This window comes from Grammomys surdaster, unplaced genomic scaffold (assembly GCF_004785775.1).
Source record: "Grammomys surdaster isolate TR1022 unplaced genomic scaffold, NIH_TR_1.0 127, whole genome shotgun sequence".
NCBI classification, from domain to species: Eukaryota; Metazoa; Chordata; class Mammalia; order Rodentia; family Muridae; genus Grammomys; species Grammomys surdaster.
In genome coordinates this window covers 805,358-817,492 of record NW_021604585.1, presented here as the reverse complement: position 1 = coordinate 817,492, position 12,135 = coordinate 805,358, and the positions used below count along the sequence as shown (strand labels likewise).

Below are 12,135 nucleotides of genomic sequence, written 5' to 3'. Positions count from 1 at the left end.
GGTTTCATGGGCTATTGGTTTCACTTATTATAAAATTGTTATGCTTTTGTGGAACATATTATATATATTTTAAAGCTATAAACATGAAATACTTAATCAGCACAAATCACTGAGCTGGCTTTTATAGCAGAGTTATAAGTGACTAACTAGGTGTCAGACATTTTATACAGTTATTATTTTTTTTAAAATTTCATCTATTTTGTATGGGCAGGGAACTGCGCTAACAAGTGTTCATGTGTAGGTCAAAGGACAACTTGTGGAGTTGGTTCTCTCCTTCCTCCTTTAAGAACGTTCTAGAAGATGCTGAGTGTGTTGAGGCACACCCTTAATCTTTTAATCCCAGCACGCAGAGGCAAGAGGATTTCTCTGAGTTTTCAACCATCCTGGTTTACACTGGGACCTTGAGAGCACCTAAAACTACATAGTAAGACTCTGTCTCTGCTTCTCCCATCCCCCTAAAGTATTTTAGGGATTGAAATCAAGTCTGTTTTTGGTTTTGTTTGTTTTGAGACACCGTCTCCCTATGTAGCCCTGGTTCTCCTTGAACTCACAGAGTTTATAATCCTTATTTTAAGTAAAGTACAAATGTTCTTGTTTGGTACCTGAGAAAAGTCTTCAGTTGCTTCTGGTAAATTACCATCACTGCCCTTTGTTGCTGCATGTGTTGTGGGAAGAATATGGTTAGAATCAGACTGCAACTCCAGTTCCCTTAAACTCATTGGACCATGACTGACACATAAATCTTCACAAATATTACCTATATCAAACAGGTAAACAAAAAATTGTCAGAGTTACTTTAGTAAAACAGTAAGCAACAGACTACAATTACCAGTATTCCCAAGCAGTTACTCAGGAACAGTAAATCACTAAAAGTCAGATTCAATAGAATACTTTCTATTTAAAATGTCACCTTGCTACAGGTTGGGGACTAATAGGAGGAGCAGAGATGACAAAGCAGAGGACATAGGGTGTCTTATTTTCATTTCCTGTTGCTGTAGTAAGATACCCTGAAAAAGCAACTTGAGGGAAAAAGGGTCTGTTTGGCCCACAGTGCCAGGCTCACACCATAGCAAACTTGAAGTCAAATCACACGCGCCGTCAAGAGCAGAGAGGAATGAGCTACTGCTCAGCTTGCTTTCTCTGCTCTTACACAATCCAGGACGCTCTGTCCAGAGACTGATGTCACCCACAGTGGGCGGCCTTTCCACTAATCTAATCTTCACAGACACACCTATAGGCCAAGTGATGATAGATAATCTCTCATTGAGATTCCCTCCTCAGATAACTCAGATTGTTTCAAATTGACAAAACTACCACAAGGGGTATGAGAGGACATGGTCAAAGGACATTATATAGTGTTATAAAAATGTTCTTATGAAATCTAGTATTATGTACAACAAATATATGTCAATGGAAAAAAGCAATCCTATGTAAAGAACAATTCTGGTTAGAAAATGCTGGCATCAATTAGCTCTGTTCTATAGTATTTATCTTCAAATGACCATAACTCCTTTATTTTTCCTAATCTAAATGTCATCTCAATCCAAACAGTAAAAAGATAAGAGCAGAAATATCTATCTGGCTAATATCATTGTACATGTGTGTTGTCCTTTATACTCCAAATGCTTTCACATATAGAACTCACTCAATGAATTATCTGAAAGCTGCGAATCAACAAAGACTTAACATTGACAATTTCTAATTCCTGGCTTTATATTTCATATTCTTCCTAAAATGAATTTTTTTTTTTTGGTTTTTTAAGACAGGGTTTCTCTGTGTAGCCCTGGCTGTCCTGAACTCACTCTGTAGACCAGGCTAGCCTCGAACTCAGAACTCTGCCTGCCTCTGCCTCCCAAGTGCTGGGATTAAAGGCGTGCGCCACCACTGCCCGGCTTCTAAAATGAATTTCAATGCATGCCTATGTGTGTGTACATGTTCATGTTTACACAGGTGCACATGTATATATGGGTGCACATACACATGGGTGCTTGATTGCTGTGCTGGTTTCAATAGGAATGGCCCCCATACCTTCATGCGTTTAAATATGTAGCCCATAGGGAATGGAACTATTAGGAGGTATGGCCTTGTTGGAGGAACTGTGTCCCTCTGGGAACAGGCTTTAAGGTTTTATATGCTCACTCTCCACCCAGTGTGACATAGTCTACTGTCTGTGGATCAAGATGTAGAACTCTCAGTTCCTTTCCAGCACCACGCTTACCTGCATGCTGCCATACTTCCCACCATGATGATAATGGACTAAACCTCTGAACTGTAAGCCAGACTAATTAAATGTTTTCCTTTATAAGAGTTGCCTTTATCATGGTGTCCCTTCACCATTACTGTGGCTTTTCCACCCAGCTTCTATGTTCCCCAAGATAATGACTCTGAGACTTTTTATATATGAATAAATGCCTAGACTGTTTCCACTAGTTCATAACACAATTATCTTTTTTAAACTCGTCTAAGTCATGCCACATGGTTAGTTACCTTTCCTTAGGTTCATGAGTCTGTCTCTATCAACATCTGAAGAAATATCTCTCACCCAACTATTTCTCAGAATCCCCCCCCCCTTTTCTCTCTCTCTCTGGATGGCTCACCTTCTAATCCTGCCTCAGCTCGTTGGCCATAAGTCTTTTATTGAGGCGATGCTCCCACGAGGTACATAAAGGCTATCTCTATACTTCAAAGTTATAAAACTCTAACTCAGAGAACTTTGTAGAGGCCAGAGGACCACTTCAGTCTCCATCTTTGGGAATGCTGTCAATCTCCTTTAAGATTCTCTTTGGCCTGAAGCTTAAGAATTATGCTACTCTGGCTGACTAGCAAGTCCAAAGGGATTCTTCTGTTGCCCCAACATTGAGATGATAAGTGTGCACCATATGCCTGACATTACTCCCCCTTCCCCTGCATGCATACACATGCTCCATGTGAATATCTGGTGCCCACAGAGGCACGAGGATGTACATTCTAAGGAGCAGGAGTTACAGATGCTTGTGAGCCATCATGTGGGGCTGGAAAACTAAGCCCAGGTCTTCTGCAAGAGCAGCCAGTGGTTTAAGCTTCGGAGCCACCTCTCCAGCCTCATGCTCCCCATTTGACGTGTCTCAGGCTCCTAGGCTTGCACGACAGCTGCTTTACTGACTGAGCCAGCCAGCTCCTTCCACAAAGATTTCTAAGAAAACCTTACTTTTTCTTTTTATTGGTTATCTTTTAAATATAGCATAATTTCATTTAATCGATACTGAAAGACTTAAAAAGAGTTATTCATGACCTAACTTGTTTAAAATGAAACATCTTAATGGCACCATAGACATTTCTTTTAAAGGCAATCACCTTCATTGGAATTGTGGAGATGACCATATCCTAGATATAACAAATAACCACTCTCTGCTGGACATTTTACGTTCAAATTTTTATGTTAAGTCAAGTTTTTAATGGACTTTGCACAAAGAAAATTCACCCATTGAGCTTTAATTTTATCTCTATAGTAGTTAATATGTAGAAAGCAATTTATCAAAATGACTACCTCCTTAATTCTCCAGTACACTGTAAGATCAATTAAAATAATGGCAATAATATACAAAATGTAGAGTAACTAATGCTCCTGGTGTCATATTTGCTTTTTTTCATGCTGGTATTACCTTTTCTATTCCTATGTCACTTCCCCAACATTTTTTCTATAACTGCCTAGCAAATAAATTGAGAATTAGCATATCTGTTGTTAAGAGAAAAATATGAAAAATATCTTTGCTGATGATATGGTAAACACCAAAAACTCTAAAGGATTCTTGTCTCTTTTAGATGAATAGAACTAATAGTTGTCTTGTCTCGTCTCTTTTAGATGAATAGAACTAAAATAACTATGGGAATCAATAGGTCTTTGGTGCCATAACTGGACACTAAAATAAATATCCAAAGCTATTACCTTTTCTCTTCATTATAACAATAAACAAAAAGAATGGAAAGATTCCTTTATTAACAAGATCAAAACTATAAAATAATAGCAAAATTATTAGACATAGAATCTATATGAGAACAATTATGAAATCTTACTTAAGGTCAAAATCCTACGAATTTTCCACTTATGGTAAATCCATGTTATTTAGAAAAAGGCCACAAACAAGCAGGTAAATTCTAACCAACACCTAAAAAAGGAACTTGGCTACACAAGTGAAAGGCCAACAAATCAGAGAATATTGGCAATATAAAACTTCAGCAAGGAAACTGAAATGAAGAAAAAACTAAATAAATAGATAGATAGATAGATAGATAGATAGATAGATAGATAGATAGAAATGTTAAAAATGAAAAACCCCAGTGAATCTAATCAAAAGCACAGCAGGAAGCCTCACTGACAGACGCAACCAAGCATAAGGAAATAAGATCATGATGGAGGGCAGAGTCAAATATCAAGGAGGGGAAACCCAACAGGACCACTGCATCTGAGAACTACGGGTTCTGAGACCAAACCTACATATTCTGAGGATAGAAGGAGCTATGATTAAACACTAAGGCAGAGAGAACCTATGCTTTATAGCAGAAAATTCCCCAAATCTGAAGAAATGTAAATCCAAACGCAAGAAGCATTCCAGAAAAGAACTTCTCTAAAACATATTATATTCAAAATGCCAAAACCACAAAGAATATAAAGTATTAAAATCTGTAAGAGAAAAAGAGCAACTCACCTACTAAGCAGAAACATCAGAAGAACATCAGCTCTTTCACCAGGAGAGCCTGGACTATATTTCTTCTTCCTTTTGAAAACATTTACTTACTCATTTAGCATGAGGCAGGAGGGGACCCACGCCATGGTCCCTGTGTGGAGGCTAGAGGACAACCTGTGAGAACCCACTCTTTCCTGCCACCATGAGTTCTGGGAACTGAGCTCAGATCACTATGTTTGGTCGTAGACACCTTTATCTGCTAATCCTTTTCACAAACCTAATCTTTATGTCTTAAGTCCTGAAACTAATTAACTGCCAACCATGACTTAGCCAGTCTATCTGGTAGAGAAATGAAGAATATTTCAAGACAAGCACAAATAAAGGCAGTTCATGGCCACCAAGCCAGTACTACATGATCCTTAAAGGAGTGCTATACACAGAAAAGGAAGATTGCTGCCTCAATCACAGGAGCACAGGAAAGAACACATTAGGAGACGAGTACTTGCTTATATCTTCTTGACTTAATCTTGATGCCGTAGTTACCTACAAGTTCATCCATTTCTTCTAGTGTCTTTAGTTTTGGTAGAGTTTTGTTTTGTTTCCCCAAGACAGAGTCTCACTATGTAGCTCTGGTTGTCCTGGCACTCACTATGTAGACCAGGCTGGACTCAAACTCATAGAGATCTACCTCCCTCTGCCTCCAAATGTTTGCATCAAAAGTGTGCATTGTCAAACCTGGCCGGAGCGGGGGTGGGGGTGGGGAGGATGGCAGATATGTTTTTAAAGTCATTCCCTAATGATTCACAGGACTTTGCTAGAATTTGTTGTCCATTTTTTTTCACCTCTAATATTTATTAATGTGTGTCTTCTCTCCCTCTCTCTTTTGGTTAGTTTGGCAAGGGCATTACCAATCTTCTTTACTTTCTGTTTGATGTTATGTATTGTTGTTCTTTGAGACTCTAACTCACTAATCTCTGCTCTGTCTTACATTAGCAACAAAAACTAACATGCACTTTCTCACAATGGTTTGTCACGAGAATACAGATGTTATGAAAACCACCAATGAGTTGAAGGGAAAAGATTAATACTGCTACTGGACACGTATTGAATAAGGTCACCACTGCAGCCATTTGATCTACAAAAGTGGTGAGAGACAGAAGAACCACTAAAACATAAGAAAAAAGATGACCTGGGGCTTGGATAAACTGAAGGTAAGCACAGAGTCAGCAGTAACCCCTCCCTGGGACCAGCAAGGATTATATCCTTGCACCAGGACATAGAGAATTTAAAGGCGTATCTGGGGCTGACCATACTAGCCAAATGATTGCTATGGGTATTGCTGAGTTTTAAGCCAACTCTCTAAAAACTGGCAAAATCATAACCAAGCCTCTAGCTTAAACACTGGAAATAAAACAATTATTGCTACCAACAAAAGGGATTCTATTGAGCCACCTTACAGTCAGAAGAGATGTGAAGAAATTGTTAATGAAGTGTTTACATTAAGAACATTCATTAAGAAATAGAGATAGCTCAGTGGTTAAGAGCACTGGCTACCTATTGGGGTTGGTCTGGTGCTGTTATGCATTCAAATGCTAAATGCTGAGGTGTAAACTAGAATAGCTCCAAACCTGCCCAATCTAGGCTTACAGCTGGTAAGTAAAATATGTGAATCGTGTGTGTTTTATACAGACTAGCTAGACCTTATAATTCCTTTTACAGCTATCACATGTGCGGAAGATTCAGGTTCTGTTTCTAACTCCCACATGGCAGCTCACAATCATCCATAATTCCAGTTCCAGGCAATCTAATGCCCTCTTCTGGCCTCTGTGTGCAACAGGCACATGTGTGGTGCATTGACGTACATGTAGCCAAAACATCTATACATGTAAAATAAAGAAAACAGTTTATAAAGAAAATTGATTATGAACCTGGCATGGTAGCATCTATGTTAATTTCTCCTTAGGATGTTGGCAGCATGCTGGTGTTGAGGTCAAGAATGCAGTCAGTTGCGAAGACAGCAGTACCAATGCAACTGGTGGCTTTGGAATGTATCCTACCATTAACCTGCCCAACTGAGCAGCTGATGTATGTACCTGCCTCCCAGATGTCTATACAACTGCTGGCACTGGTACTGTTGCTGTGAGCCAAGTGGAGACTGGTGTTATCAAACCTGCTTGGCGGTTAACCGTGCTCTAGTCAATGTCACAATTGAAGTATAAAATCAACTAAAATGTACCTGAGGTGACTCTGGAGGAGTCAATGTCAAGAATATGTCTGTTCAAGATGTTCCTTGTGGCAACAGCAAAAATGACCCAGGATCAAAGTGCTGGCTTCACTGCTCAGGCGACTATCCTGAATCACTCAGGCCAAAGCAGAGCTGGCAATGCCCCTGAACTAGATTATCACATAGCTCACATAGCATGCAAACTTGCTAAGCTGGAAGGAATGATCTATCACCTTTCTGCTAGGAAGCTAGAAGATAGCCCTACATTATCCTACTTGGTGAGGTGTCACCGTTAATATAGTTGCAGGTAAGCCTTTGTGTTTTCAGAGTTCCTTTTGGATACTTTTGCTATTCATATGAATCAGACTGTTGTGTATATTGTCGAGGCCACAGACAAGAAGGCTGCTGAAGGTGGCAAGGTCACCACATCTAACCAGAAAGCTCAAAAATCCTAAATAAATGCTAGTGTTACACCTGTATGCATGGTCTCGGGACTATTTATCTCAATGGCCACTTAAGTTTATTTTTATTATTATTATTATTATTATTATTTTTGGTTTTCGAGGCAGGGTTTCTTTGTATAGCCCTGGCTGTCCTGGAACTCACTTTGTAGACCAGGCTGGCCTCGAACTGGCCATTTAAGTTTAATTCTAGGATAATAATTACCAGGCATAGTAAAAGCTCCCACACATTAAAAAAGGGGGATGTTTTGTGGACCTTTTTAATGAGTGGCATTTTAAAATTGTTTTTAAAATCAGTAAATTTTAATAGAAGCAACATGACCAAAAAAAAAAAAAAAACAACAACAACAACAAAAAATCCATCTTACCACAGAATTTTAAGACCCATTAAAACAAAGTTTAATAAGGGAGCGATACAGACTGTGATGGTTAATGCTATCAATTGAATAGGACCTAGAATTGCCTAGAAGACAAGAGTTTGGGCACGCTTGTCTAAATCAGATTAACTTTGGAGGAAGACATGCCTTGAGATGGACCGAAATTCTGGAGTGAATACAAAGAACAAAGCAGGCTGAGCACCATCAGTCATCTTTCTCAGCTTCCTGACTGTGGACTCAGCAGAAGCCTCACACTCCAGCTATCATGCCTCCCTCCTGTTACCTGTGCCCTTGATCTATAATCCCAAATAAGTGCTGTCTCCCTCAAGTTGCTTTTGTCACACCAACAGGACACATAACAACAGAAAGTAGAACTGAAAAGTGGGCTGTTACTATTATACCACGACCATGATTTATGGGAAGATTGTGACAGGCTGTCAGTGGTGGGCTATCAAAGGCTAGAATACTGTAAGCAGAGGTTAACAGGCCATTCTGGGTAGGATCCTGGAAGACAAGCTAACAAGAGAAACACAAACATTAGAGGTTTATGAGGCTTCTGAAAGGAATGAGGACTCTGTTGGAAACTGGGATAATAGCACTTCTGCGATGTTCTGGAAAAGAACTTGGCTTCATCCATGTTCTGAGGACTTGAATGGGGTTGAATTTAAATGTAAAGGACTAATTTGTTTGGCACAGGAAACAAAGACAGGAGCACATCTGTACTGTGGTGCAACAACTGTTTAACTGCTCTACTCTAGGACTATGTGAGGGAGAAAGAAGCTAAGCAGAACGATGTTAAATGTGTATTTTTACAAGGAAAATAGTAGGAGCAAGTTAACCTTACAGACGAGGCAGGTTTGAAGGCAGCTGCAACTGCTCAAGTGGCTAGCACCATTAAGGAAGTCTGCTACTGTGTTCTAACACAACAGAAAAGGTGTCCTGAGGGCAAGGCTCCATCCACTGAAGGATGCATTTCCTGAAAAAATGTCAATTCATTTGAAAGGGGAGCACCTGACCTGAAACACACTGCCTCAGAAGCCGTTCCCTTGTTCTATGAAAGCCTGAAGTGTTTCTCCAGGGTTGGCACATAGAAGCTGATGTCGCTGTGGTCTGAGGGGGTCAGGCTCCATCTGATGCTGGCAACAGAACTTGGCTTTATCACCACTGGCTTTGCAGGCATGAGAAAGAAGATGGATCATGGAGGGCCGACTACAATGTCAGCAAGTCCCAAGGCAAAGCAATGTATAGCAGGATTGGAGGTCCTGAGAGGCCATTGCAGGAAACCACAAAAGTAAGACCTAATTTACAATGGAGAACCCAGGATGTTAGGAATACCAGGAACAGGGAAAGCTGCCAAGGACAACTCCAGACATGGAGTTCAGTCAACATAAGATAAGGACATGTACGCTGCGGTGACAGAGATGGAGGAGTAAAGAAGAGGCTATCCAAGTCCTCTGAGGCCCAGAGACTGCATCACAGGTCCCAGAGCTGGATACAGAGTGGCAGGATTCGATGCTTTCTCTGCTGAGTTTTAGTCTTGCTTTGGTCTGATCATTATTATTGCCCCAATTATTCTCTTTTGGACTTTTAAACAATGTTATAATGATTTAAAATGATGGAGATATTTTGGATTAAATGAATTTTTTTTATTATAAAATGGTCGTGAGTTTATGGGGACAAAGCGTGGAAAGTTATGGCTTAAAAATAATTGGGTTGAGCCGGGCAGTGGTGGCGCATGCCTTTAATCCCAGCACTTGGGAGGCAGAGGGAGGTGGATTTCTGAGTCCGAGAGTTCCAGGCCAGCCTGGTCTACAGAGTGAGTTCCAGGACAGCCTGGGCTATACAGAGAAACCCTGTCTCGAAAAAAAAACAAACAAACAAAAAAAAAAAACAAAAAAAGTAATTGGATTGGATATCAAATTAGTAAGATATAGAATTGTGATAGTCAACATCAACAACTTGAAAGGATCTAGAATCTCCTAGAAAACAAGTCTCCGGGCACGCCTGTGAGGAATTATCTAGATGAGGTTAAGTGAGGAGGGAAGATCGCCTTAAGCATTCCATGGGCACATGTCCTAGGCTGAAAGCAAGTTGAGCACCAGCAGCCATCAACCAGCTGACTGTGGATTCAATGTCAACTGCAGTCTCCGACTCCTCCCACCATGCTTTTCTTGCAGTGATGAATCCATCCTTTCCTAGGTTGCTTCACTAAGGTATTTACCACAGCAACAAGACAAGTAACCTAGACAGAGCAATGAATGAACAGAGGACCCAGAAATAAACCCACACAGCTACACCCACCTAATTTTGACAAAATGCAATCATTAGAGAAAGGACAGCCTCTTTAACAAGAGTGTTGGGGAAAGTGGGTATCTACATGTAAAAGAGTAAAACTATCCATAGTTCTTACCCTGCACAAAAATCAAGTGGATGAAACACCCTACTATAAGGCCTCAAACCCTCAAACTGCAAGAGGAAAACAAGTCTTTAAAATACAGTCACAGGCATGGGCTTTGTGAAAAGAACTCCTATGGTAACCCAGGAAATTATTCTAAGAATAAGTAAATGAGATTACAAGAAATCAAGCAGTTTCCAAACAATGGAGAAGCTACCCACAGAGTGAGGAGGCACCTAGAGAAGGGGAAAAAGATGTATCTTTGTGAGCTACATGTCAGAGAGGAGATTAATATCCAAAAAAATAAAAACCTGTACAAACCATAAGCTTAAAACAAAACAAAAAACCTAATAATTGTGGCTGAAGAGATGGCTTAGCAGTTACGAGCACTTGCTGCTTTTCTAGAGGACCTGAGTTCAATTTCCACCTCCTATATGGTAGCTCACAACTGTCTGTAACTCCAGTTCCTGGCAATCTGACACCATCACAGATATACATATAGATTAAAAAACCAAGGCACATAAAACAAGAAAAAAGAATTTATTTTTAAAAACTAATTATCCCAACAATAATGGATAATAAACTAAACAGACAGTTCTGAGAGAGGACAAGGGCAGGGGAGACAGCTCAGCAGGGACCACGCTCACTGAGCAGGCTGGAGGCTCTACGTTCACATCATTAGCAGCCATGTAAAATCCGGGCACACTACTGTGTCTGTACCTTCAGTGTTGGGAAGACAGAGCTAGGTGGATCCTCAAGACTTAGAGGCACATTCCATAAGAGAAACTGGCTCAGAAAGCAAGGTGAAGTGTCCTAAAGGAAGCTATCAGCATTGACCTTCCAGCTCCACACCCACACACAAGCGTACATCTGCTCCCATGTGCACACGCACGCACATGCATACACACACAGACAACAATTTCTAAACAGAACTACAAATGTCAATAAATATTCAAAAAAGTATTTAATATTCCTAGCCATTAGGGAAATGCAAATGAAAACTGCTTGAGACTCCATTTTATCCCAATCAGCATAGTTATCATCAGAAAGACAGACAAATGCTAAAAAATGTGAAGACAAATGCTCATTTACTGTTGGTGAGGATGTAAACTGGTATTGCCTTCATGGAAATCAATGTGGAGGTTCTTCAAAAGCTAAAGACAAAATCACCACAGGACAGAGAGCTTGTAAGTCAACATTACCACAAGATGCACATCCATTATTACTGATGTACTATTTATAAGAAAAGAAATGGAAACAGCATGTCTATCAAAAGATATAAAGAAAACAAATATAAACATCACAGAATTTTATTCCACTGTAAGAAAATGGATCAAACTTGAGATCATCATGTTAAGCAAAGTAAGCCAAACCAGACTCAGAGAGGCAAATATCACACTGTACCTCTGTTTGTATGTTATCAGCGTGGAAGGGGACCATGAGACAGGAGAGGTTCTTACAGGAGTAGGGACAAGCGAAAGGGTTATGGAATACACAGACATGAAAGGAAAAGGGCACTATCTGACAAGAAGGGAGGACAGCAAGAGGTGGGCAGGTGGAAAAGAATGAATAAGACCACCATATAATCATACACGCGTGCGCACACGCACGCGCACACACACACACACATACACACACAGAGGAACACAGGAAGCTAACAACTGCCTATAACTCCAGCCCCAGAGGATCCAACACTCTTTTCTAGCCCCTGTGTACACACACATTCACATGTGTGTGTGTATACATACATGCATATATGTAAATATATATTTAAAGATTAAATCTCAAAAAAACTTAGTCAAAAAAATGAGATAATAAAGCCTAATTCTTTGCAAACTAGTAAAAAGTTTTAAATAAATAAAAAGATTCATTTTCCAGACTAGTCAATATCTAAAACCTGTCTTTATAAACTTCCAATAAAGGAATACTTTGATGTTATGATTTATTCAAAGTATTTTCCAGAATAATTTATACATTATACTGGGTGATGGTAAGTATACAGTCTATATTGTAT

General features: G+C 39.8%; 1 protein-coding gene across 5 annotated transcripts in view; it reads right to left on the bottom strand.

Moving 5' to 3' along the window:
* Positions 1–12,135, bottom strand: part of Kiaa0586 (KIAA0586 ortholog) — a 100,284-nt gene that overhangs the window by 24,110 nt on the left and 64,039 nt on the right. For 3 of the 5 annotated variants that reach the window (XM_028789298.1, XM_028789286.1, XM_028789292.1), the window contains one exon: positions 603–757. The exons of 1 other annotated variant lie outside the window; for it this stretch is intronic. In XM_028789298.1, coding sequence (XP_028645131.1) covers positions 603–757 — 155 coding nt within the window. The remainder of the gene's footprint in view (positions 1–602; positions 758–12,135) is intronic. One more of the 5 variants, XM_028789294.1, reaches the window with a different exon arrangement.